Source organism: Scyliorhinus torazame, chromosome 19 (genome assembly GCF_047496885.1).
Source record: "Scyliorhinus torazame isolate Kashiwa2021f chromosome 19, sScyTor2.1, whole genome shotgun sequence".
Lineage (NCBI taxonomy): Eukaryota > Metazoa > Chordata > Chondrichthyes > Carcharhiniformes > Scyliorhinidae > Scyliorhinus > Scyliorhinus torazame.
In genome coordinates, this window is record NC_092725.1 from 107,856,362 (window position 1) to 107,882,314 (window position 25,953).

Consider the following 25,953-nt stretch of genomic DNA (forward strand, 5'->3'; position numbering starts at 1 on the left):
GTTTGGAAGGAAAACACAACAAACATCTGTAGACAGCAGGACTGTATAAAAAATGCAAATGGAGGACTTCCGGTTGCGGCGATGCACTGCTAAGCCGCACATTTTGGCAGCTCCCGTTCTAACGGACTTTTGGGCTCTTTTCGGGAGCCCCAACGGAAATTTTTTCAGACCAAACCCAGTGTGGGGTGACGAAGGAAGGTCCCCCCCCCCCCCCCCCCCCGTGTGTGTATGGAAAGGACCAACGGTAGTGGCCAGATTGCGAAGGATCCTTTGGAGCAACGGCAGAGAAGAGATGGGAGAAGCAAGATGGCGGCGGATGGAGCCCAGACGGCATGGGGCCCGGACCAGCAGGAATTCCTCCGACGATGTGTGGAGGAACTAAAGAAGGAGGTGCTGACGCCGATGTTATTGGCAATCGAGGGACTGAAGGAAACACAAAAGGTCCAGGCGATAGAGCTCCGTGGAGTGAAGGCAAAGGCAGCCGAAAATGAGGATGAGATACAGGGCCTGGTGGTAAAAATGGAGACGCATGAGGCGCTACATAAGAGGTGCATCGAAAGGCTGGAAGCCCTGGAGAACAGCTCGAGGAGGAAGAACCTACGGATTCTAGGTCTCCCCGAAGGAACAGAGGGAGCTGATGTTGGGGCTTATGTGAGCACGATGCTCCATACGCTAATGGGAGCTGAGGCCCCAACGGGCCCCCTGGAGGTGGAAGGAGTGTACCGGGTCCTTGTGAGAAGACCAAAGGCGGGTGAAATACCAAGGGCGATAGTGGTGAGATTTCACCGCTTCATGGACAGAGAGGCGGTCTTGAGCTGGGCCAAGAAGGTACGGAGTAGCAAGTGGGAGAATGCGGTGATACGAGTGTATCAGGACTGGAGTGTGGAGGTGGCGAGAAGGAGGGCGAGCTTTAATCGGGCCAAGGCAGTGCTTCACAGGAAGAAAATAAAATTTGGGATGCTGCAGGCGGCGCGATTGCGGGTCACGCATCAGGGCAAGCACTACTACTTCGAAACGGCGGATGAGGCATGGACCTTCATTCAAGAAGAGAAACTGGACTAGATCTGAGAGTTTGATGTTGGGAGGGAAGCACCGAGGTGGTGGTACAGAAATGTAAAGTGGGAAATGGGAGGTTTATTATATAGTAACGTTGGATGGGGAATTTCTCTCCCCTTGATGGGGGGACACGAAGAAATGTGGGCGCCGGTGGAAAAAGGGACAGAGAGGGGGAGGGGTAATGAGGGAGCTGCGCCATAGGGGGCGGGGCCGTTAGGAAAGCAAGGGGTTTTCCCGCGCTATGGAGATGATGGCGGGAAGATAGGCACAGGAAGGAAGAGAGCCCCACACGCAGGGAGGTCAAAGAGAGAACGGGGGAAGCCGGGGTCAGCTAGAGTTAGCTGACTTTCGGAAGCATTATGGGGGAGTAACCATGCTAGATGGGGATCTAGTGGGGGGGGGGGGGGGGACACTAACTGAGTTGCTGCTGCTGAGTGCAAGGGGGAGCTGGCAAGAGAAGAGGTGGTCGGGACGGGAAGGCGCCGCCTGGGGGACAGGTGGGTGCGCGGGACCTGGACGGGGGGCTGGCCCAGAAAAGGGGATGGCTAGTCGGCAGGGGGGGAGCGGCCCCCCAATCCGGCTGATCACGTGGAATGTGAGAGGCCTAAATGGGCCGATTAAGAGGGCCCGGGCGTTCGCGCACTTAAAAAGACTGAAGGCGGCCGTAGTCATGCTCCAGGAGACGCATCTGAAGGTGGCGGATCAGGTTAGGTTAAGAAAAGGATGGGTGGGACAGGTATTCCACTCAGGGTTGGACGCGAAAAACAGGGGGGTGGCGATACTGGTGGGGAAACAGGTGTCGTTCGAGGCTAAGAATATAGTGGTCGATAACGGGGGCAGATATGTGATGGTGAGTGGTAGATTGCAGGAAGAGGCGGTTGTGCTGGTAAATGTATATGCCCCGAACTGGGATGACGCGGGATTTATGAAGCGGATGCTGGACGTATCCCGGACCTGGAGGTTGGAAGCCTGGTAATGGGGGGGGGGGAGACGGACTTCAACACTGTGCTGGATCCAGGGCTAGACCAGTCTAGATCCAGGACCGGAAGAAGGCCGGCAGCGGCCAAGGTGCTTAGGGGCTTTATGGAACAAATGGGGGGAGTGGATCCGTGGAGGTGGCCAGTTTTCCTTTTTCTCCCACGCCCACAAGGTATATTCCCGAATAGACTTCTTTGTTATGAGTAGGGCACTGATCTCGAAGGTGGCAGGAACGGAGTACTCGGCCATAGCCGTTTCAGACCATGCCCTGCACTGGGTGGATCTGGAACTAGGAGAGGAGAAGGAGCAGCGCCCACTCTGGCTACTGGATGTGGGACTATTGGCGGATGAGGGGGTCTGTGGAAGGGTGCGGGGGTGTATTGGGGGATACCTGGACATCAATGACGATGGTGAGGTTCAGGTGGGGGTAGTATGGGAAGCGCTGAAGGTGGTGGTTAGGGGAGAGCTGATCCCCATTAGAGCCCACAAGGAGAAACAAGAGGGCAAAGAAAGGGAGAGATTAGTGGGGGGCGATTTTGAGGATGGATAAAAGATATGCGGAGGCCCCATACGAAGGACTATATAGAGAAAGGCGAAGACTTCAGACGGAGTTTGACCTGCTGACCACAGGAAAGGCAGAGGCACAGTGGAGGAAGGCACAGGGGATGCGATATGAGAATGGGGAAAAGGCGAGCCGGCTGCTGGCCCACCAACTTCGTAAGAGGATAGCGGCGAGAGAGATTGGGGGAGTTAGGGATGAAACGGGAACTATGGAGCAGAGAGCAGGGAAGGTAAATGAGGTGTTTAAGACCTTTTATGAGAGGCTATAAAAGTCCCAACCCACGGGGGGAAAAGAGGGAATGCTACATTTTCCGGACCAACTAAGGTTCCCGAGGGTGGAGGAGCAGGAGGTGGCAGGTCTGGGGGCGCCAATCGAGGTGGACAAGGTGACTAAGGGACTGGGGAACATGCAGGCAGGGAAGGCCCCGGGACCAGACGGGTTTCCGGTGGAATTCTACAGGAAATATGTGGACCTGTTGGCCCCGCTGCTGGCGAGAACCTTTAACGAGGCCAGGGAAGGGGGGATACTACCCCCGACAATGTCGGAGGCGACGATATCATTAATTCTGAAGCGGGATAAAGATCTGCTGCAATGCGGGTCATACAGGCCTATCTCACTCCTAAATGTAGACGCCAAACTGCTGGCAAAAGTGCTGGCGACAAGGATAGAGGATTGCGTCCCGGGGGTGGTGCATGAAGACCAGACAGGGTTTGTAAAGGGGAGATAACTGAATGTCAACGTTCGACAGCTGCTGGGGGTGATGATGACGTCCCCAGCGGAGGGGGAGGCAGAGATAGTGGCGGCGATGGATGCGGAGAAGGCATTCGATAGGCTGGAGTGGGACTATTTGTGGGAGGTGCTGAGGAGGTTTGGGTTCAGGGAGGGGTTTGTTAGATGGGTCAGACTCCTATATGGGGCCCCAGTGGCAAGTGTAGTCACAAACTGGCAAAGATCGGGGTATTTTCGGCTACACAGGGGAACAAGACAGGGGTGTCCCCTGTCCCCATTACCGTTCGCGTTGGCAATTGAACCACTGGCCATAGCGTTGAGGGACTCTAAGAAATGGAGGGGGGTGGTTAGAGGGGGAGAGGAGCATCGAGTGTCACTCTACGCTGATGACTTACTGCTATATGTTGCGGACCCTGTAGAGGGGATGCCAGAGGTTATGCAGATACTGAGGGAGTTTGGAGGTTTCTCGGGATACAGGCTAAATATGGGGAAGAGCAAGCTTTTTGTAATACACCTCGGGGACCAGGGAAGAGGAACAGACGCTCTGCCGTTAAGGAGGGTGGAAAGGAGCTTCCGATATCTGGGGATCCAGGTAGCCAGGAACTGGGGAACTCTACACAGACTTAATCTGACGCGACTGGTGGAGCAGATGGAGGAGGACTTCAAGAGGTGGGATATGTTGCCACTCTCACTGGCGGGCAGAGTGCAGGCGGTAGAAATGATGGTCCTCCCGAGGTTTCTTTTTGTGTTTCAGTGTCTCCCCATTCTGATCACAAAGTCCTTTTTCAAAAAAATAGACAGGAGCATTATGAGCTTGGTGTGGGCAGGGAAGACCCCGAGGGTAAAGAGAGGGGTTCCTGCAGCGCAGTAGGGATAGAGGGGGACTGGCGCTGCCGAGCTTGAACGACTACCACTGGGCCGCCAATGTGGCGATGGTTTGTAAGTGGATGAGGGAGGGAGAGGGGGCGGCGTGGAAGAGGCTGGAGATGGCGTCCTGTAAAGGAACGAGCATAAAGGCGCTGGTGACGGCGCCGCTGCTGTTCTCCCCGAAAAGGTATACCACAAACCCAGTGGTGGTGGTAACCTTGAGGATCTGGGGGCAGTGGAGGCGACACAGGGGGGTGACGGGTGTCTCGGTGTGGTCCCCGATTAGGAATAACCACAGGTTTGTCCCAGGAAGGATGGACGGGGGGTTCCAGAGTTGGCAACGAGTAGGAATTAGGAAACTGAGGGACCTGTTTATAGACGGGACGTTTGCGAGCCTGGGAGCGCTGGAGGAAAAATATGAGTTGCCCCCGGGGAATATCTTCAGATATATGCAAGTGAGGGCATTTACGAGGCAACAGGTGAGGGAATTTCCGCTGCTCCCAACACAGGGGATCCAGGATAGAGTGATTTCGGAGGTATGGGTCGGGGAGGGCAAAGTGTCCGAAATATATCAGGAGATGAGAGATGAGGGGGTGGCGCGGGTAGAGGAGCTGAAAGGAAAATGGGAAGAAGAGCTGGGGGAGGAGATTGAGGAGGGGCTGTGGGCTGATGCCCTAAATAGGGTAAATTCCTCGTCTTCGTGTGCCAGGCTTAGCCTGATTCAATTTAAGGTTCTACACAGAGCACATATGACGGGAACAAGAATGAGCAGGTTCTTTGGAGTGGAGGACAGGTGCGGGAGGTGCTCGGGAAGCCCGGCGAACCACACACACCTGTTCTGGTCTTGTCCGGCATTGGATGAGTACTGGAGGGGCGTGGCAAGGGTGATCTCAAAGGTGGTGAAGGTCCGGGTCAAGCCAGGCTGGGGGTTAGCGATATTTGGGGTAGCGGAAGAGCCGGGAGTGCAGGAGGCAAAAGAGGCCGATATTCTGGCCTTTGCGTCCCTGATAATCCGGCGAAGGATCCTACTTATGTGGAAGGAAGCGAAACCCCCCGGCGTGGAGGCCTGGATAAACAACATGGCAGGATTCATAAAGCTGGAACGAATCAAATTTGCGCTGAGAGGATCGGCTCAGGGGTTCTCCAGGCGGTGGCAACCGTTCCTTGACTATCTCGCGGAACGTTAAGGGAAAATAGATTGACAGCAGTAGCAACCCGGGGGGGGGGGGGGGGGATGGGGGAGAGAGCACTATTTTTTGGTCACTTTGTTAGTTCACTATATTATTTAAATAATGTTATTTACCAGTTATTGTATTATTTGTAAAAATGGAAAAATTTTGTTTGAAAGATTTAATAAAATATATATATTTTTTTTAAATGTAAATGAATGTAGGACTGGACAATTTATTTTCATGATGCTGGTTGGTTATCAAGAGCAACAGGAAGAGTTCCTTCTCTGTTTTGACTAATGATGTGTGATCCATTTGAGCAGATAGACAGAATGTTTGGTTAATATTTCATCCAAAAGAGAGCACTTCCAACAAAGCAAGATTCCCTCACCAACTGCACGAACATGTTCAGTCGTAGGGCTTAAAACACACAACGTTCTGACTCGGCCAAAAGTCCTATCAAAGGAGGCAAATTGACAATGGACAATCCTGAGATCCAACTGAACCACTGATATGTGATATTCAGATGACTAACCACCATGCAACTGGCCATGCTGTACGTAGAATAACCTTAAGGATACTGGAGCTGCAATATTTGTGAAATAGAGCACAATTTTAGATGCACCTTTTTGTAAACAAGAAGTCTTCAAATGTGCTGGCTAGTTCTGGCCACATGGTATCAAATTTTCTTGAGGAAGCATGCTGCCTTGCAACAGGAAGTCCAATAGAAAGTACTTTAAGAAGAGAGGAAACAGCCATTTTCCATGTTGTTTCAGAAGGGCAGGCATACTTCAGATTGAGTGGTATCCTCAAAGTCTAATAAAAAAAGGACAGTAAATGAGTGAGAGAGGACGAATTACTGTGACTAAATATAATCTGCACCAATAGACTACTGCAGGAATTTAATGTTAGAAATCCAACATATCTTCGAATTACTTCAAACAACAAAATTACAATTTTAAATTCATCAAGCTGTGCTGGGAACTAAACACCTCTCTACTTTGACCATCCAGTGTCATCATGGAACCCAATGTTGGTATGTACACTATAGTCTGCTGCAGAGTTAAGATTTTTATTCTGACCCAATAAGGATGTCTTTGTCCCAACTTCAGAAAAGCATGTGATTCTTCCCACTACTCAAACCAGTTAATGGACTCCCTGACTGTGATTGTAACCACAGGGGGGGGGAAGATTGACTCTGCACTTTGTGTGACAAAATCATAAAACTAATTCTTTGTAAACAGATTTCCTAGACACAAAGGAAACCTTCAGCCAGTATGACCAGTGGCGAATTTCGAACTCTGGGGCTGTTGTGACTAGGAACAGTCTAAATTAATTTCAAGCATACCCTTTCCTGCTGGGAGAGTCAAGATTATATATAATCCCATCAGTATAGACTCAGTCCTGAAAGTGAAAGGCTAGTGTGAAAATTTCTTGTGCCAGTAAGGGCTTGACGTCATTTTAATAGCGAGAAAAGGTGTGCAACAGACACCATCTATAAAATTATTTTATGGCTGCAAAAACAGGATTAATGCATGTCACAGTCGTACCATTCTATTGGGGGTAGAAAGTTGATCAGAGTTCACTTCCAGATTCAAAAGTCAGCTCACTGTAATCAGAAATCCACAACTAAGAAGATCATCTAAGTTTTGAATATTTTATAAGGTCAAGATTCATTTAAACAACTATTAAAATAGGTTTTAGAATTTTAGGATCATTAATATAAAGCACTGAAAACTTAAAGCTTATTAAACTGCAACACTACCAAGTTGAAAAGAATCCTAAAAGGCAAATGGTTATCTATAGATCAGTTAAGATGAATCTCAACCTAGACCAGATTTTGACCTGCATTATATAACACCCAAAGTCAATCCACAAAATAATTATACACCATTTTACTGTACTTCATCATAAATTACCTTAATGATTTTCTGAAGGACCTTTTCATTTACCACAGCTTTGTGACATGCTGTCTTCTGGTACAAATCCACAACAACCTCCAGCGATTTTTCAGCAAATGGCACATAATTCAAAGCCACCCACTCCGCCTGCAAGGAACCACAGTTTCTGGCGTTTAATTTTAAAGTTAGTGAAAATACTAATAATCTTGCAATCTGAAGGTTATCAGTTTAATTTTCCTGGTTCGCATGCATAGATCACTGAAGTAGAAAGAAAAGAACAGATTTATACAACTGAAGGAGGGGAATGGTAGCAGTTTAAAGTTGCAGTATCACTGCTCTCCAGACTTTTAGACCTCAGTTAAGGAAGGTAGGCACTAAGATTTAAGCTTGATTCTGAAGATTCAAGAACACAGTTTTTCACTGTCAAATTAAGCATTAAATTGAATACAATATAAATTGTCTACCTATATTACACCATTTCCATGTATAGTTACACTATTTCTACCCGTACACGAAGAAGCGTGATTGTTCATGTAGCTTTTTCATTAAGAGAAGTAAACTGATTCAAGTGATTAATATCAAAGTTATCGATCACTGAAAAAAGCATCTGCTTCATGACAGACCGCAGTGGATTTGTGGGGTACAGAGAAAGTGTATTTATTGTGTCTTCCGTCAAGCCATAGAGATCAGTAAACTTTGATGTTACTGGCCAATTACAAACCAAATTCTGCATACTGGTAATGTCACTGGACTAATAATCCAGAGGCTCAGCCTAATTATCTGGGGATATGGATTCAAATACCTCTACAGCAGCTGGTGGAATTTAAATTCAATTAATAAATCTGGAATATAAAAACTAGTGTCAGTAATGATTACCATGATAGCTATCATCAACTATCGTAAAAGGCCATCAGATTCACTGATGTCATCTTGGTCTGGCCTACATGTGACTCCAGTCCTACAGCAATGTGGCTGACCCTTAACTGCTCTAAATGGGATTGTAGTGCAACCTGAAGTTGCGGGAGGCAGTTGGGAGCCAAGGTGCACATAATTTCAACTGCTGTGGTAACGTCACAGGAAACTAACAAGTTGATTGGCCGGTTAAGTGCTCAGTGTAAGGACAGTGCATCTGGAATAAGGAAAAGTAGGGCCAATAAAACAAGGTATTGGAAGTAATCCAAAGTAGAATAAAGATAACATAAGGAAAAGTAAAGTTAAGACATGGCAGGGCAGCTCAAGCGAGTGGAATGTGTGTCTTGTAATATGTGCAAAGTCCTGGACGGTACTGGTGTCCGAGTCGGCCATATGTGCAGGAAGTGCTGTCCGCTGCAGAAATTTGAACTCCGGGTACTGGAGCTTGAGTAGCCGTTGGAGTCACTGTGGTGCATCCGTGAGGCTGGGAGCTACGTGGATAGCACATTCTGAGAGGCGATCACACTGCAGCTTAAGGGCCTGGAGGCAGAGAGGGAATGGGTGACTACCCGGCAGTCTAAGAGAACTTGGCAGGAAGTGCTGCAGTCCCATGGGGTCCCATTCAGAAATCAGTTTTCCATTTTGGAAGCTGGTGCAGGCACTGGTTCCTCAGAGGAGTGCAGTCAGAGCCAGGTTTGTGGCACCACTAGTCATTAAAAACTGGAAGGCAAGACCTGAACTGCCTCCTCCAGACACTCTGATTCTTCTTCACCTTGATACCATGTCAGGTAATGCCTCTGAGATTTATATTGGATTTACACAATAATTAATTAACATGCTGGTACAAACCAAAAGCGGCTCAAGAGCAATAGTGAGAGGGGTTTCATGAGTCAAGGGAACAGACCAGCGCGTCTTTGGCTGTTGACTTGACTCCAGTATGTTGTCTCCCTGCTGCTAGGGTCAAGGGTGTCACAGAATGATTGCAGGGCATTCTGCTGGGGGCAGGTAAATAGTCTGAGGTTGTGGTCCACACTGGCACCAATGACTTAGGTAGGAAGGGAGATGGGGGCCTTGCAATCAGAATTTAGGGAGCTAGGTTGAAAATTGGCATGGAGGACTTCAAATGCAATAATATTTGGAGTAATCTTATTGCCACATGCAGGTTAGTACAGAAATAGGAGGACAAGACAGAAAGATGGCGCAGGAGGGCTTCAGATTCTTGGGACACTGGGACCGGCTCTGGGAGAGATGGCATCTGTACAAGCTGGACTGAACGTGAACAGAGCTGGGACAGAGTTCCTTGTGGGGTGTTTTGCTCATGCTGTTAAGAAGGGTTTTGAGCTAACTCGGCAAGAGTGTGGGAACCAAGAGGAAATATTAAAGAGGGATTCCAGGATGCAAAAAATATTGAAAGGGACAGATAGCACTAGTATAGAGGTAGTCAGTTAACAGGTGAAGTCGGAGTAAGGACGTCCGAATCAGGGTTACTGTGCATGTATGTGAATGCACAAAGTACAGTAAATAAGATTGGGGAGTTACAAACGCTGATTGCAGTGAGGAAATGTGATGTTGTGGTGATAACAGATACCTGGCTCAAGGCAGGGCAGGTCTGGGTGTAAAATATTCCTGGGCACAAGGTGTTCAGAAAAGATGGGAAAGGAAGGAAAGGGGAAGTGGTGACAATATTGGTCAAGGAGAGCATTGCAGCCCTGGAGAAAGGGAATGTCCCAGGGTGCTCAAGGACAGAGTCAATTTGGCTGGAGCTAAGGAACTAAAAGGGTGCAATTACATTGCTTGTCGTCTATAGATCGCCAACGAGTGAGAAGTTTGTAGAATCTGCAGAAAAATTACAGAGAGATGCAAACATTATAGGGTAGTTTTAATAGAGGACTTTGATTGCCCAAATGTAGACTGGGACAGTGTAATGTAAAGGTTAGAGAGGGACAAATGTTCCTAGATTGCGTTCAGGACTATTTGCTACAGCAGTATGTGTGCAGTCCAACGGGAAAGGAGGCATTAATAGACCTGGTAGTTGGAAATGAAGTGGGCCAAGTAGATCAGTGTGGGAACAGTTAGGAGACAGTGATCATTATATTGCAAGTTTAAGATGATTATAGAAAAGGAAAATAGGCATGGGGGGCGGGGCCAAGGGAGAAGCGCGGGCTTGGTTCCCGCGCTATGATAATTATGGCGGGAATAGAGAAGCAGGAAGGAGGGGGCGTCGCACGGTGCGAGCCGTGGTCACGGGGGGAAGCCGAGGTCAGCCAGAGTTTGCTGACTTCTGGGAGCAACATGGGGGGAGTAATTACGCTAGCGGGGGGTCTAGCGGGGGGGGGGGGTGGGAGGGGGGAATTACTGGGTTGCTGCTGCTGGGGAAAGGGGGAGTGGGTACGGGAGAGGATGGGCGGGGGGGCACCGCCTGGGGGAGATACAGCTGCGTGGGAACTGGGTGAGAAGCTGGAAAAAGATGATGGCTAATCGGCAAGGGGGGGGGGGGTGGGAAGCCCCCCAACTCGGCTGATCACGTGGAACGTGAGAGGGCTCAACGGGCCGATAAAGAGGGCACGGGTACTCGCACACCTTAAGAAACTTAAAGCAGATGTGGTTATGTTACAGGAAACGCACCTGAAACTGATAGACCAGGTTAGGCTGCGCAAAGGATGGGTGGGGCAGGTGTTCCATTCGGGGCTGGATGCGAAAAACAGGGGGGTGGCTATATTAGTGGGGAAGCGGGTAATGTTCGAGGCAAAGACTATTGTGGCGGATAACGGGGGCAGATACGTGATGGTGAGTGGCAAACTACAGGGAGAGATGGTGGTTTTGGTAAACGTGTATGCCCCGAACTGGGATGATGCCAATTTTATGAGGCGAATGCTAGGACGCATTCCGGACCTAGAGACGGGAAAGCTGATAATGGGGGGAGACTTTAACACGGTGTTGGAACCAGGGCTGGATAGGTCGAAGTCCAGGACTGGTAGGAGGCCGGCAGCAGCCAAGGTGCTTAAAGATTTTATGGAGCAGATGGGAGGTGTGGACCCGTGGAGATTCAGTAGACCTAGGAGTAAGGAGTTCTCGTTTTTCTCCTAGGTCCATAAAGTCTATTCGCGCATAGACTTTTTTGTGCTGGGTAGGGCATTGATCCCGAAGGTGAGGGGAACGGAATATACGGCTATAGCCATTTCGGATCATGCCCCACATTGGGTGGACTTGGAGATAGGGGAGGAAACAGGAGGGCGCCCACCCTGGAGAATGGACATGGGACTAATGGCGGATGAGGGTGTGTGTCTAAGGGTGAGGGGATGTATTGAAAAGTACTTGGAACTCAATGACAATGGGGAGGTCCAGGTGGGAGTGGTCTGGGAGGCGTTGAAGGCGGTGGTTAGGGGGGAGCTGATATCAATAAGGGCACATAAAGGAAAGCAGGAGAGTAAGGAACGGGAGCGGTTGTTGCAAGAACTTTTGAGGGTGGACAGACAATATGCGGAAGCACCGGAGGAGGGATTGTACAGGGAAAGGCAAAGGCTGCATGTGGAATTTGACTTGCTGACTACAGGCACTGCAGAGGCACAATGGAGGAAGGCGCAGGGTGTACAGTATGAATATGGGGAGAAGGCGAGCAGATTGCTGGCACACCAATTGAGGAAAAGGGGAGCAGCGAGGGAAATAGGGGGAGTGAGGGACGAGGAAGGAGAGATGGAGCGGGGAGCGGAGAGAGTGAATGAAGTGTTCAAGACATTTTATAAAAAATTATATGAAGCTCAACCCCCGGATGGGAGGGAGAGAATGATGGACTTTTTGGATCGGCTGGAAATTCCCAAGGTGAAAGAGCAGGAAAGGGTGGGACTGGGAGCACAGATCGAGGTAGAAGAAGTGGTGAAAGGAATTAGGAACATGCACACGGGAAAGGCCCCGGGACCGGACGGATTCCCAGTTGAATTCTACAGAAAATATTTGGACTTGCTCGCCCCGGTACTGACGAGGACCTTTAACGAGGCAAAGGAAAGGGGACAACTGCCCCCGACTATGTCTGATGCAACGATATCGCTTCTCTTAAAGAAGGAAAAGGACCCGCTACAATGCGGGTCCTACAGACCAATTTCCCTCCTAAATGTGGATGCCAAGGTCCTGGCCAAGGTAATGGCAATGAGAATAGAGGAATGTGTCCCAGGGGTGGTTCACGAGGACCAAACTGGGTTTGTGAAGGGGAGACAGCTGAACACGAATATACGGAGGCTGTTCGGGGTAATGATGATGGCCCCACCAGAGGGTGAAACGGAGATAGTAGTGGCGATGGACGCCGAGAAAGCATTTGATAGAGTGGAATGGGATTATTTGTGGGAGGTGTTGAGGAGATTTGGTTTTGGAGAGGGGTATGTTAGATGGGTGCAGCTATTGTATAGGGCCCCAGTGGCGAGTGTGGTCACGAATGGACGGGGATCGGCATATTTTCGGCTCCATAGAGGGACAAGGCAGGGATGTCCTCTGTCCCCATTACTGTTTGCACTGGCGATTGAGCCACTGGCGATAGCGCTGAGGGGTTCCAAGAGATGGAGGGGAGTACTTAGGGGAGGAGAAGAACACCGGGTATCTTTGTATGCGGATGATTTGCTACTATATGTGGCGGATCCGGCGGAGGGGATGCCAGAAATAATGCGGATACTTGGGGAGTTTGGGGATTTTTCAGGGTATAAATTGAGCATGGGGAAGAGTGAGCTGTTTGTGGTGCATCCAGGGGAGCAGAGTAGAGAAATAGAGGACCTGCCGTTGAGGAAGGTAACAAGAGACTTTCGTTACCTGGGGATCCAGATAGCTAAGAACTGGGGCACATTGCACAGGCTAAATTTAACGCGGTTGGTGGAACCGATGGAGGAAGATTTCAAGAGATGGGATATGGTAGCCCTGTCAATGGCAGGGAGGGTGCAGGCGGTTAAGATGGTGGTCCTCCCGAGATTCCTCTTTGTGTTTCAGTGCCTCCCGGTGGTGGTCACGAAGGCTTTTTTTAAAAGGATAGAAAAGAGCATCATGGGTTTTGTTTGGGCCGGGAAGAGTCCGAGAGTGAGGAAGGGATTCTTACAGCGTAGTAGGGATAGGGGGGGGCTGGCACTACCGAGCCTAAGTGAGTACTATTGGGCCGCTAATATTTCAATGGTGAGTAAGTGGATGGGAGAGGAGGAGGGAGCGGCGTGGAAGAGATTAGAGAGGGCGTCCTGTAGGGGGACTAGCCTGCAGGCTATGGTGACAGCCCCATTGCCGTTCTCACCGAGGAACTACACCACAAGCCCGGTGGTGGTAGCTACACTGAAGATTTGGGGACAGTGGAGACGACATAGGGGAAAGACTGGAGCATTGGGGGGGTCCCCGATAAGAAACAACCATAGGTTTGCCCCGGGGGGAATGGATGGGGGATATGGAATGTGGCAAAGAGCAGGAATAACGCAACTGAAAGATCTATTTGTGGATGGGAAGTTCGCAAGTCTGGGAGCGCTGACCGAGAAATATGGGTTGCCCCAAGGGAATGCATTCAGGTATATGCAATTGAGGGCTTTTGCGAGGCAACAGGTGAGGGAATTTCCGCAGCTCCCGACACAAGAGGTGCAGGACAGAGTGATCTCAAAGAAATGGGTGGGGGGTGGTAAGGTGTCAGATATATATAGGGAAATGAGGGACGAAGGGGAGACTATGGTGGATGAACTAAAAGGGAAATGGGAAGAAGAGCTAGGGGAGGAGATCAAGGAGGGGCTGTGGGCAGATGCCCTAAGCAGGGTAAACTCGTCGCCCTCGTGTGCCAGGCTAAGCCTGATTCAGTTTAAGGTATTACACAGGGCACATATGACTGGAACACGGCTCAGTAAATTTTTTGGGGTGGAGGATAGGTGTGCGAGGTGCTCGAGAAGCCCAGCGAATCATACCCATATGTTTTGGTCATGCCCGGCGCTACAGGGGTTTTGGATGGGGGTGACAAAGGCGCTTTCAAAAGTAGTAGGAGTCCGGGTCGAACCAAGCTGGGGGTTGGCTATATTTGGGGTTGCACAAGAGCCGGGAGTGCAGGAGGCGAGAGAGGCCGATGTTTTGGCCTTTGCGTCCCTAGTAGCCCGGCGCAGGATATTGTTAATGTGGAAAGAAGCCAAGCCCCTGGGGGTGGAGACCTGGATAAATGACATGGCGGGGTTCATAAAGCTAGAGCGGATTAAGTTCGTCCTAAGGGGGTCGGCTCAAGGGTTCACCAGGCGGTGGCAACCGTTCGTCGAATATCTTGCGGATAGATAGATGGGGGAAAAAAGAAGGCAGCAGCAGCAGCCCAGGATTTGGGGGTGGGGGGGGGGGGGGGGGGGGGCGGGGGGGGGGGGGGGGGTGTAGCTTGTGACAAGGCAGTTGCCAATTAGGGCTAGTTTTCATTTTTGTTATTTAATATTTATTTATTTTTTGTTTTTTGTTTATATAAAATAGGTCATTGTTATCTGTGTTGTTATAATGTTGTGTAAAGGATGCACAATGTACTGTGTTGGTTGACCAAAAATTTTAATTAAAATATTTATTAAAAAAAAAAGAAAAGGAAAATAGGTAATCCAGAGAAATAATAATTAACTGGGGGACAGCCGACTTAAATTGGGCAAGAATGGAGGTTGGCCGGTTAGACTGGAATGAAAGTTTGGCAGGAAAAACTGTCGCTGAACAATGGGCTACTTTCAAATAAATAAATAGTCTGAGCACAGTCAAGATATATTCCCTTAAAAGGGAAAGGATGGGGAAAAAAATCTTGAGCTCCTTGGATGAAAAAGGAGATAGAGATTAAGGTAAGGAAGAAATATTGTGCCTCTGACAGGTGTCATGTAGAAAATACAATTGAGAACCATAGAGGAATAGACAGAAGGTTCAGAGAAGAAGTGAAAACGCACATTAGAGAACCATAGAGGGATTAGGAGAAAAGACTGGCAGCCAACATAAAGTGGAATCCCAAAGTATTCTATGGGCACATAAATAGTCAAAAGGTGGTAAAAGGAGTAGGGCCTATTAGTGACCTGAAAGGGAATTTGTACATGAAAGCAGTGGGAATGGCTGAGGTATTAAATTAATAGTTTACAGCCATCTTTACTGAGGAAGTAGATGCTACACAGGCCATGGTAACAGATGAGGAAAGTCCCAAGAAGGGTTCAAAATTGATAAGGAGGAAGTGTTGAATCGAATGTAGGTACTTAAAGTTGACAAGGCATCGGAACCAGATGGGATGCATCCAAAGGTATTGAAGGAAGTTGAGAATGGAAATTGCAGGGGTATTGATCAAAATCGTCTAATCCTCTCTACACAGGACAGTGCCAGAAGACTGGAGAATTGCAAATGTTATACTCTTGTTCAAAAAAGGTTGTAAGGATAGCCCAGCAATTACAGACCAGTCAGCTTAACATCAGTGGTGGGTAGGTATCTGGAAACAATGATTCAGGATAGAATTAGTAGTCACATGGAACAATGTGGGTCGATTAGGAAGAGCAAGCATGGATTGCTAAAGGGGAAATTGTGTTTAACTAACTTGCTTGGCGAAGGATCTTGCTAATGTGGAAGGAGGCGAAGCCCCCCAGCCTGGAGGCCTATATAAATGATATGGCTGGGTTCATAAAGTTGGAGAGGATTAAGTTCGCCTTGAGAGGGTCTGCGCAGGGGTTCTACAGGCGGTGGCAACCGTTCCTAGACTATCTCGCGGAGCGTTAGAGGAAGGTCGGTCAGCAGCAGCAGCAACCTTGGGGGGGGGGGGGAGACTGCCTGGGAGGGTGGATGAGCAAGAGATAACATGAAGGGTTGGGGAAACTGGCACGTACGGGTGAGGGCCAGTGTACAAAGCTGTGCAAATATATCATTTTGCCATGTATATATCTTGCTCTGCGCGATTTCTCGTTTTTTTTTGCTACGAGGGGGGGGGGGGGGGGGGTATTGTTTGTAAGGGAGAAAAATTGTGTTAAAAAACTTTCAGACATATATATTTTTTTAAACTAACTTGCTTGAGTTTTCTGAAGAGGTAACAGAAAGGTAATACTGTTGCTGTGGTGTACTTGGGACTTCTAAAAGGCATTCTGACAAGAAACAATGTGCAGGAGTGCGGGGAAAATGCAGAAGAATGACACAAAGTCATAAAGTTCCTTTGGAGAGCCGGTGCAGACAGGATGGACCAAATTGCCTCCTTCTTCGCCATAACAAATCTGTGAGTCTGCGAATTGCAAGTTGGCAATTGCTGTGGTATGTGGAAGATCCTACAGGAATGGGTGGATAAATTCTCAGTTCAACAATGGTCCGCTTTATTAGATTTCAGGACCTGATGGTCTTTAATGTGGGACATTGCACAAGGATGGACAATTGTTAAAGAGATTTGGCTGAATTTTAGTTTGCAACAGTCCAATTTGATAGCCTTGTTCCAGTAATCTTTTGCTTACTATGGTTTTCCCTTCGGAAGTTGCTGAATTACTGCTGAGGTGCCCTTTACCGAAAAGCCCATTGTTCATGCACAAGCATCAACAGTGAACCAGATCCCAATTTTCTTTTGGAATGGGCGTAACTCACTTTGACTCAGAGCAGGAGTCCCATATCGGAGTTTGAAAACGAAAAGGGGCTTAACAAGCAAGGTGACAATATTCAGATGTTAACCAAGCAAATTGAATTAAGCTGCAATTTTACTCAAGTTGCTGAACATAAGGAAGTAATGAGATGATGGAATCATAACTGAACAGAGCGCAAAGAACAGGATTCTTTATGAGTCCAAGAATAATCCATAAAAGGTTGCTTCATCATTTCAATCAAGACATAGCCATGTTTGAAGAAAGAAAAAGGCAAACCACAAACACTGGCAATCAAATAAATAAAAGAAATTAGTGAGCAGCTGCAAAGTGCAAATATAATTCAAAAACACGGGTGGGATTTTCATGTCTCCCAGCCACGTGTTTCTTGGTAGCAGGGGGCAGAGCGTCATTCACTTTGGGCGGGATTCTCGGCTCCCACTGTTGTCAATGAAATTCCCATTGAAGCCATCCCACGCCTCCAGGAAACCCATGGGAGAGGGTGCGTTGCTGGCGAGACCAGAGAATCCCGCCACCAGCAAACTGCCAGAAAATTTCAGCCCAGGTCTATATTCTTCATTAAATAAGGTGTTTTAAATAATTGAAAACAATTAAAGGGATAGGAGTAGGGTAAAACTAAACAGATTTCCATTTACTGAGAAGGAGTTCATCTGTTGTGTAAAGTACAAATTGCTTAATAGATTATATAAAAGGTCTTCAGTGAGGTAATAGAAAGATTTAAATGGATATTCAAATAATTAAGAGGATGACCTATGACAGAAAAAAACAAGCAAGAGGATGGGAGAAATCTGCTAAGAAGAAAAAAAACTTGCAAATGCAACAAGCCTGAAATGCACAAAATACTAGCAATGCACATTTCACCCAGTCTCAAAGACAGAAAATCAGGCAAACACTACATGCACAGAGCGACCACTAGACACCCAACATCTCCTGCCATTCTAATAGAATTTACATTCCAAATTGTCACTGACCTCCCCTTCCCCCCCAAATCACCAACACCTCATGTATTGAGGATACAATTAGGCTTTTAAGTTTTGACGTTATTATTCATACCAGAGAGCTGAGTAGTGCCCAAGGGAAGGATGAGGTACTGGCAATAATTTTTTTGAATGAACTTAGAATACGCAATTTTTTTTTAATTAAAGGGCAATTGGCGTGGGCAATTCACCTAGCTTGCACATCTTTTGGGTTGTGGGAGTGAGACCCACGCAAACACAGGGAGAATGTGCAAACACCACACGGACAGGGACCCAGGGCCAGGATCGAACCCAGATCCTCAGCACCGTGAGGCAGCAGTGCTAACCACTGCACCACTGTGCCACCCGATAATTTTTTTACTCCACCATCCGCGCAGTTATCTGGTAGAACTGGTCCACTCCCTTTTAAAAAAAACATCAGGATTCTACATTGGGGGTTAATCTGTTCTGCGAAGCTAACACTCCAATGGGAAATTAGAAATTTACCTCCACTATTTCTGAACCTGGTGTTAAGTTTGGTTGGAACAACATATGACAGGTCAGAAATGGAGAGGATTCAGTTGGAGTGGGTGAGGAATTAAGTGCAGAGTGTGTTTTTTTTGATAAAACAGACACACTATGCAAAGACAGTACATAACCTACAATGTATACTATACTGCAATTGAAGCAGAATACTACATTACATACCCACGATTCAACCTTGGTTTAAGTTTGGAAAAACAATTTCCCCGAGGACAACACCAAACGATAAAACACCAAAACATAAAAAGGGATGGGTGGCTGAGGAAGAAAATAATGGTGCAAATGCTTTAAAATTTGAAAATCAATTTAAAAGGCCGAATTGAAGGATAATAATAAAGATCATTGATTTGTTCGTAAATTCTAAACACAAACAGATGCAGAACTGTAAGCAGAATCGGAAGTGCACTTTCATACTGCCATATGATCCTTGATTAAGTTGCAAGACTGCAGCAGTTCATGAAGCTGACTCACCACCACCTTCTCAAGGGCAATCATGGATAGGCAATAAATGCCAGCAACACCCACATCTCAAGAATAAATTTTGGAAAAACATTAAAAAGGTGACCCCAAATGATTCCCAACTGAAGTCTAGTCACCACAGAACTGAAGTCTGACTGCTAACCCTGCCTTTAAAGAATCTCTCTCCTTTGTCTCTCACATGAAATGTCTGCAGCTCCATGCTAACCTCTCTCATCAATTAATGCCTTTTAAAACTATTTATCTCAACTTAGATGCATTTTTTCTCATTACAAATTTGTTTTTTCTGTATAAGTTTTGAACTCAGATCAACCAAAAATCAATTCTTGATTGACTGTATGATTTGATTTCAAATTCATGAAATCAGATCAAAGTGGATCATCAAAAAAAGGACACTGCAGCTTTAAAAGTCAGAAAAACAAGGAAGCAAATGATTTGTGTTAATGGTATACCGAAGTGTACTTTGCCATGCGATTTAGTGTAGTCTAATGTAAGTCTGAGTAGGTCAAGTCAAAAATAACCTCTGGAGGCTTAAAACTTACCGGAGCAAATAGTTGAATCTATTATATGTCCGTCACGTACAGAAGCAGCATAAACGGAACAAAAGAAGATAATAATCATTATCAAACTACCTAGAAATGTAAGCAAGCTGTCATTTTGTTGTATATTTGTTGAAAAATTTATGCAATGCAATTGTATTTTAATAAAGATTTTAGTAGTTTAATTCAAATGAAATGGATGGGTACAAATTCCGTTTAAAACATTTTCCATAGTTAGAGTAGTTGACCATTTAACCTTTTTGGCTCATTCAGCTTTCAAGCTGTGGCATGACCTTTTATGTCAATGACCCGAATAAATAATTGTGAATAAAGGTGGAAGACAAAAGGAATTTTTCATGAAGTCACTGCTACGTCAAACTGAAATCCCAATGTATGGTCATGAGAGGATGGTGTTGGTTTGACACAACTGTTAAGCTCCCCTCGGAGGATTTTATCAAATGGGAAACTTCTTTTATTTGTAGATTGGAGAAAAGAGGGGATTTTAGTTTAAATAAACATCCTATAACGCTGCATTAAGCAACTCCAACAAAAATACTCTGGTCAGAGCGGTCAATTTATCTTTTGAGAGTGTTCCATCCTTTAAAAGGGTATGGACAATGAACAGAATCTCAAATACAGAGCTTATTTTGAATAAGTAATGCATTGCAACCAATAAATATGGTATCTGAATAAAAATGTGCAGCAATGAAAATAAGGCTTGTTTAAGTGGAAATAGTTCAGAGAACCTAAAGACATCTGAACAGAAATGATTTGTCTTGATCTAGAGCTATAATCTTGTAGTGTTAGATTCAGGAGAATTCAACTAAGAGTTTTGTATTGTTTAACTCTCAACTCACGAAGACAGTATCATATTGATCAGCACAAAAGTGATAAAAGAAAGAAGGATCATTCATCTATATCTTAAACAAATAACCAAAGATAAACACACTTTGGTTTGATTGAAGATATTAGGATTAAAGATGTCTATAGATTCCAAGTACATTTGTTGTGCTGTTTGTGGTCAGCTGGTAACACTCTCGACAATAGTCAGAAAGTTGTGGGTACAAGTACCATTCCAGGCAAAAGAAAATCTGGGCTGATGTTCGGTGGCGGCCATGGAGTGCGTGGTCGCACACAAAGCAGCTCCGGCCTGAAGGTGTTGATTTGAGCTTTTTTTTTTTACCCGAAAACGGGGGAACTTTTGACAGGAAAGTGTAGCTGACGGTGTGGAAGAGAAGGCTTCCTGGAATGGCATGTCTGCTGATTATCAGCCCCGGCAGAAGGTTAAAGATCTGGCCAAGGAACTGGAAGAGATATGTGGTGCACTAACAATTGGAAAGATGGAAAAGGGGGAAGGGTTGTCGCATGCTGGAGCAGTTGATGGCATTCATCAGAGAGGAGTTCCACCAGCAATGAAAGGAGATGCAGGAAGATCGATTGAAGGCCATTGAAGGAGCGGTAGCACCCTTGAAAGTCTCAATGGAGAGAGCCGCGAGTGTTTGGCGGCACAGGTGTCGCAGATCCGGGAGATGGAGAGGGTGATGCTCGACCAGTGATCGGGTGGTGGCATTGGCAGCAGAGCTCCTGGGGGACCTTTGCAAGTAATTAAGGGCAAAGTTAGAGGAACAGGAGAATAGATCTAGAAGGCAGAACCTGCATATCGTTGGCTTGCCTGAATATGTGGAAGGCACGAGTGCTCCGAGATATGTCTCAAGAATGCTGGCGGGGTTGGTGGCGGAGGGGGAGCTGGACAAGGCCCCAGAGGTATGCAGGTCCATAAGGCAGAAGCCGAGAGCGGGGGAGCTGCCATGGGCAGTGATTGTGAGGCTCCACAGGTTTGTTGAGAAGGAAAAGATCGTGCGGTGGGCCAGGGAGAAGCAGAACTGCGAATGGGAGGGGAACAGGGTCCGAATCTATCAGGACATTGGAGCGGAGCTGGCAAAAAGGCATGCCGGGTTCAAGAGGGCCCAAGTGGCTCTTTACTAAAGGCAGATCAAGTTTAGGGTGCTGTACCGGGCGAAACTGTGGGTGACTTTTGAAGGTCGGGAGTACTATTTCAAAACCCCAGAGGAGGCCAATAACTTTATTGGGGACTATAAACTGAGGGAGAACTGAACGTTGATGGGAGACGGAGGAGTTGGAACAACGGAGTTCGAAAGATGCAGGTAGTGTGGGGGCTGGAGGGTGGGGTTTATTTTCTTCTTCTTGGATGGGGTGATGTTGTTGTTTGCTAAATGGGGGTTGGTTAGGTTCCAACTGTGTTGCTATTCTGTTTAAAGGGTGCTACGGCATGAAGACTAAATAAACCAGCAGTGGCTGTTTTGCAACTGGGGCCTTCTAAGCTAGAGAAGCTTTTAAGCTTTAGTTTAGTTAATTTGATTACAGCTGAAGATAGGTAGAGAGGGAGAAGGCTGCTCTCACAGCTCTGCTAGTTGAAGTTGGTTTTAGAAGGCTAGAAAGGGAACATCTCTCAGCTTTGCTATAAGAAAAGCTATACCATGGAGTAATAGTGAAGAGAACAAGGGTAAAGATCTGAAGACCAGCTAGTTAAGGAAACCAGGGAAATTAAGAAAAATGTCCAACAAGTCTGGAGTTAAGTGAACAGAGACAAATGTATTGTTCAGAAGAATTCAAGGAAGAGTAAACAAAGTTGAGAAACAATTGCAGTAACTAGATTAAAGTGGAATAGCAGCCTTCAGAATTTGATGAAACATTTGATGTAATTTTAATTCAATCTGGGAATTGAGAGTTAAAGTAACTGTGAACAGCTTGTACAGTCGTCAGAACAAGGAAATGCTAAAAAGGGGTTGGTGCAAAATCCTAGACTGGAATGTTGCCATTTGGAAAACCTGGTCTGGATTTCAGAATGCAAACCGCTAAGGGGAAGCCTAATTATGAGAGAAGATTTTAAAGTGTGCTTTCGGAAATAAAGTTTGGAAACCCTCACATGGCAAACATTCTGTTTCTGGAGAGTGTATTTTCCCATAGTCTTCTTGTCTGTTTAAAAGGGACTTTGTGTTAATGAGAGCATTGTAGATTAAGATGTACTTTGTAATCTGCATTAATCTTGAAACCTGTGTGGACATTCTTATTAGTGTGCTGGCCAAGGAATTTGACACCCACTTTTATAAGCAGTGGAAACTGATGGCAGAGAACTTTAAAAAGTTGTTCGAGGAAGCCCTGGGTCCTGTCCGGGTGAAGCTGGAAGAAACTGCTGCATCAGTGAAGAAGCATAGGTGCCGAATCCTACTAGATATCTTGGCAAATGTTTGGGAAAATGATGGGGCGTGTGGACTCGGAGTTAGACAGCGGACACTTTGCTAAAAACCTCGGCCGACCAAACTGTCACGTGCAGTCATAGTGCACTTGCATAGTTTCCAAGAAAAGAAGTGGGCCCTGAAATGAGCCATGGAACATCGGGATTGGAAGTGGGAGGGCAATCTCTTTTGGGTCTACCAAGACATGGGAGGTGAGCTGGTGAGGAAGCGGGCAGTCTTTAATGAAATTAATAAGGTTAAGGCCGCCTTGTACAAGAAGCGAGTTTGGTTCAGGATAGTGTATCCGGCGAGACTACATCACACTTATGATTCAAAGGACTTTTACTTTGATGCACCGGAGGAGGCGGACCCCTTTGTGAAGAAGCACGGACTCGGTTCAAATTAACAATCCTTTGTAAGGTCTTTGATTGCGGTGGGTTGGGAGGAATATTGGGGTATCCTGTATGTAATAGCTGTTGTCTGAGGGTGAAGTTTTTTCTTGTTCCTGTGTGTGTTTTTGGCAGGGGGGGTGGGGTGGGGGAGGAGATGATGATGGGGATTTTACGCTTCACTTGCGGCTTGTTTATTGATGGGGTGCTAACTATTATGAGGAATGTTGTTTCTTGTATCATAGCTGGAATTATATTGTCCCTGTTGGGAATCTAGTTTTGTGAGGTTTGTTTTATCCTCGGGGAGGGTGATAATGTTGTTTTTCTTCTCTATCCTGGGGTGACTGCCCCAATAGCAATAAATGCAGCTAGTTAATGGGAGTAAGATGGGGATTGGGGTTGAACCAGTTCCATGTGGTTTGATGAGCTTAGCATGTGTGTGGATGGTGTGAGGGAGTGTTAGTTGGGGGAGGGAGAAATAATAATAATAATCTTTATTAGTGTCACAAGTAGGCTTACATTAACCTTGCCATGAAATGACTGTGAAAAGCACCTTAGTCGCCACACTCCGGCACCAGTTCGGGTACACTGAGGGAGAATTCAGAATGTCCAATTCACCTAACGAGCACGTCTTTCGGGACTTGTGGAAGGAAACTGGAGCACCCAGAGGAAACCCACGCAGACACGGGGAGAACATGCAGACTCTGCACGGACAGTGACCCAAGCTGGGAATCGAACCGGGGTCCCTGGTGTTGTGAAGCAACAGTGCTAACTACTGTGCTGCTACCATGAGAGAATGAGAGAAAGAGTGAGAAAGAAAGTGAGAAAGAGTGAGAAATAGAGAGTGAGAAAGAGAAAGATAGAAAAATGAGAAGCATATAGAGAGAGAGAAACAGAGTAGGAGTGTAAGATGAAGAAAACACCATCACACAATCTAATTAAATCAGTCAATGAAATCTCAGCATCAGAAATGACAAGATTTCCAGATTTTGGATCAATATCACTGCTCCATCCGAGTGTCTCTCACACCAGCCCTCCAGCAGGAAGGGGGAGGGATTAGTTTGCTGATGATTATGAGATTCTCCTCGTCTCATTCTGCAGGTGGGTTTGGTGGCCATCCTGGGCACACCTTGGGCCTGTGTTTTTTGAGTAGGTATTTGGCAGCCCCTGACATTGGAAATGGCGGCCTCAGGGGGTAAGAGGCCCCCAATTCGGTTGGTCACCTGGAACGTAAAGGGGTTGGGTGGCCCAGTAAAAGGGTCGAGAGTTTTTGCTCACTTAAAGAATCGAAGTGTTGATATTGTGTTTTTGCAGGAGACCTAATTGCCGATAAAGGACCAGATCAGGCTGCGGAAAGGGTGGGCGAACCAAGTGTTTCATCTGGACTTTGATGGACAGGCCAGTGGTGCAACAATTTTAGTTAATAAAAAGACCAATGCCGGATTTTGCACCCAGGGGATAAGGAGTTCTCGCTCTTTTGCCATGTCTATTTCAGGATTGACTTCTTCTTATTGGGTGGGTTCCTTCTCCCTTGGGTGCGGAGAGCAGAATACTCGGCAATCGTAATCTCAGACCATGCTCCACAATTTGTGGACTTGGCTTTGGGGAGAGATTAACATAGATTAACATAGAATTTACAGTGCAGAAGGAGGCCATTCGGCCCATCGAGATTGCACCGGCTCTTGGAAAGAGCACCCTACCCACGGTCAACACCTCCACCCGATCCCCATAACCCAGTAACCCCACCCAACACGAAGGACAATTTTTGGACACTAAGGGCAATTTTATCATGGCCAATCCACCTGACCTGCACATCTTTGGACTGTGGGAGGAAACCGGAGCACCCGGAGGAAACCCACGCACACACGGGGAGGATGTGCAGACTCCGCACAGACAGTGACCCAAGCCGGAATCGAACCTGGGACCCTGGAGCTGTGAAGCAATTGTGCTATCCACAATGCTACCGTGCTGCCCATTCTAGTCAGTGCTCACCGTGGAGGCTGGATGTTGCGCTGTTTGTGGAATGGGGGTTTTGTGAGTGCATGTCCACGACCATCAAGAAGAATACTAGATTGAATAGGAATGGCCCTCTCTCTCCCTCAACACTGTTGGAAGCCCTGACGCCAGTTGTTTTGGGGTGGGGTAATTTCCTATAAGGGGCATTTAGATACGACAGTGAGGGTGGAGCAGCAGTGACTGGTGGATGCGATCCTAGAGACGGATTGCAGATATTCATCTGACACTATCCTGGTGTTGCGAACAGGAAAAAAACTGCAAAAACAGTTTAATCTATTGTCCACAGGGAAGACGGTGGGCCAGCTCCCGCGCTCAAGGTGTTTCTTTTAAAATGAGTATGGGGAGAAGGCCAGCTGACGTTTAGTCCACCAAATGAGACGGAAGGTGGCTCCCTGAGAAATTATACAAATTAAAATCTCAGGTGGCAGTTTGATTTCCACCCCGAGTGAAGTCAATGCGACTTTTTACAGGAACCTCTATAGGTCAGATCCCATGGAGAATTGTTTGGCATTTTTAGATGGGTTGTTCTTTCCGGTGGTGGAAAGAGACACGGGGGTTGGGGGCCCCAGTGAGTCCCGAGGAAGTACTGAAGGGCATTGGAATGATGCAACCAGGTAAGGACCCTGGTCCTGATGGGTTCCCCTTCGAATTTTACAAGAGGTTTGCCAACCAGTTAGCACCATTGATAGTTACTGATTCCTTGTCATGGGGTTCCTTGTTCCCTTCACAGGCCACTATTTGTCTTATTTTGAAAAAGGACAAAAACCCCACAGGGTGTGGTTCATGTCGACCCATTTCCCTCTTGAACATTGATGCCAAATTACTAGCTAAGATACTGATGCTGCGATTGGAGCCATGTGTGCTGGAGGTAATAGCAGACGACCAGACAGGCTTCAACAAAAGTCGGCAATTATCGACTAATGCACGGTGGTTACTGAATATTGTCCTTTCCTCCTCTCTGGTTTCAAAACCAGAAGTGATTGTGTCTATGGACGCGGAGAAGGCATTCGATAGGGTAGTGTGGGAGTACCTTTTCGAGGT

The 25,953-nt window shown here is 47.0% G+C and overlaps 1 protein-coding gene across 2 annotated transcripts in view; it reads right to left on the reverse strand.

The window, feature by feature from the left end:
- mon2 (MON2 homolog, regulator of endosome-to-Golgi trafficking) overlaps positions 1-25,953 on the reverse strand; it is a 197,555-nt gene that overhangs the window by 11,776 nt on the left and 159,826 nt on the right. Inside the window, exons 28-30 of one of the 2 annotated variants that reach the window (XM_072485023.1) lie at positions 19,254-19,271; positions 7,281-7,409; positions 5,987-6,177 (exon numbers count right to left, since the gene is read on the reverse strand). In XM_072485023.1, coding sequence (XP_072341124.1) covers positions 5,987-6,177; positions 7,281-7,409; positions 19,254-19,271 — 338 coding nt within the window. The remainder of the gene's footprint in view (positions 1-5,986; positions 6,178-7,280; positions 7,410-19,253; positions 19,272-25,953) is intronic. The other variant, XM_072485024.1, reaches the window with a different exon arrangement.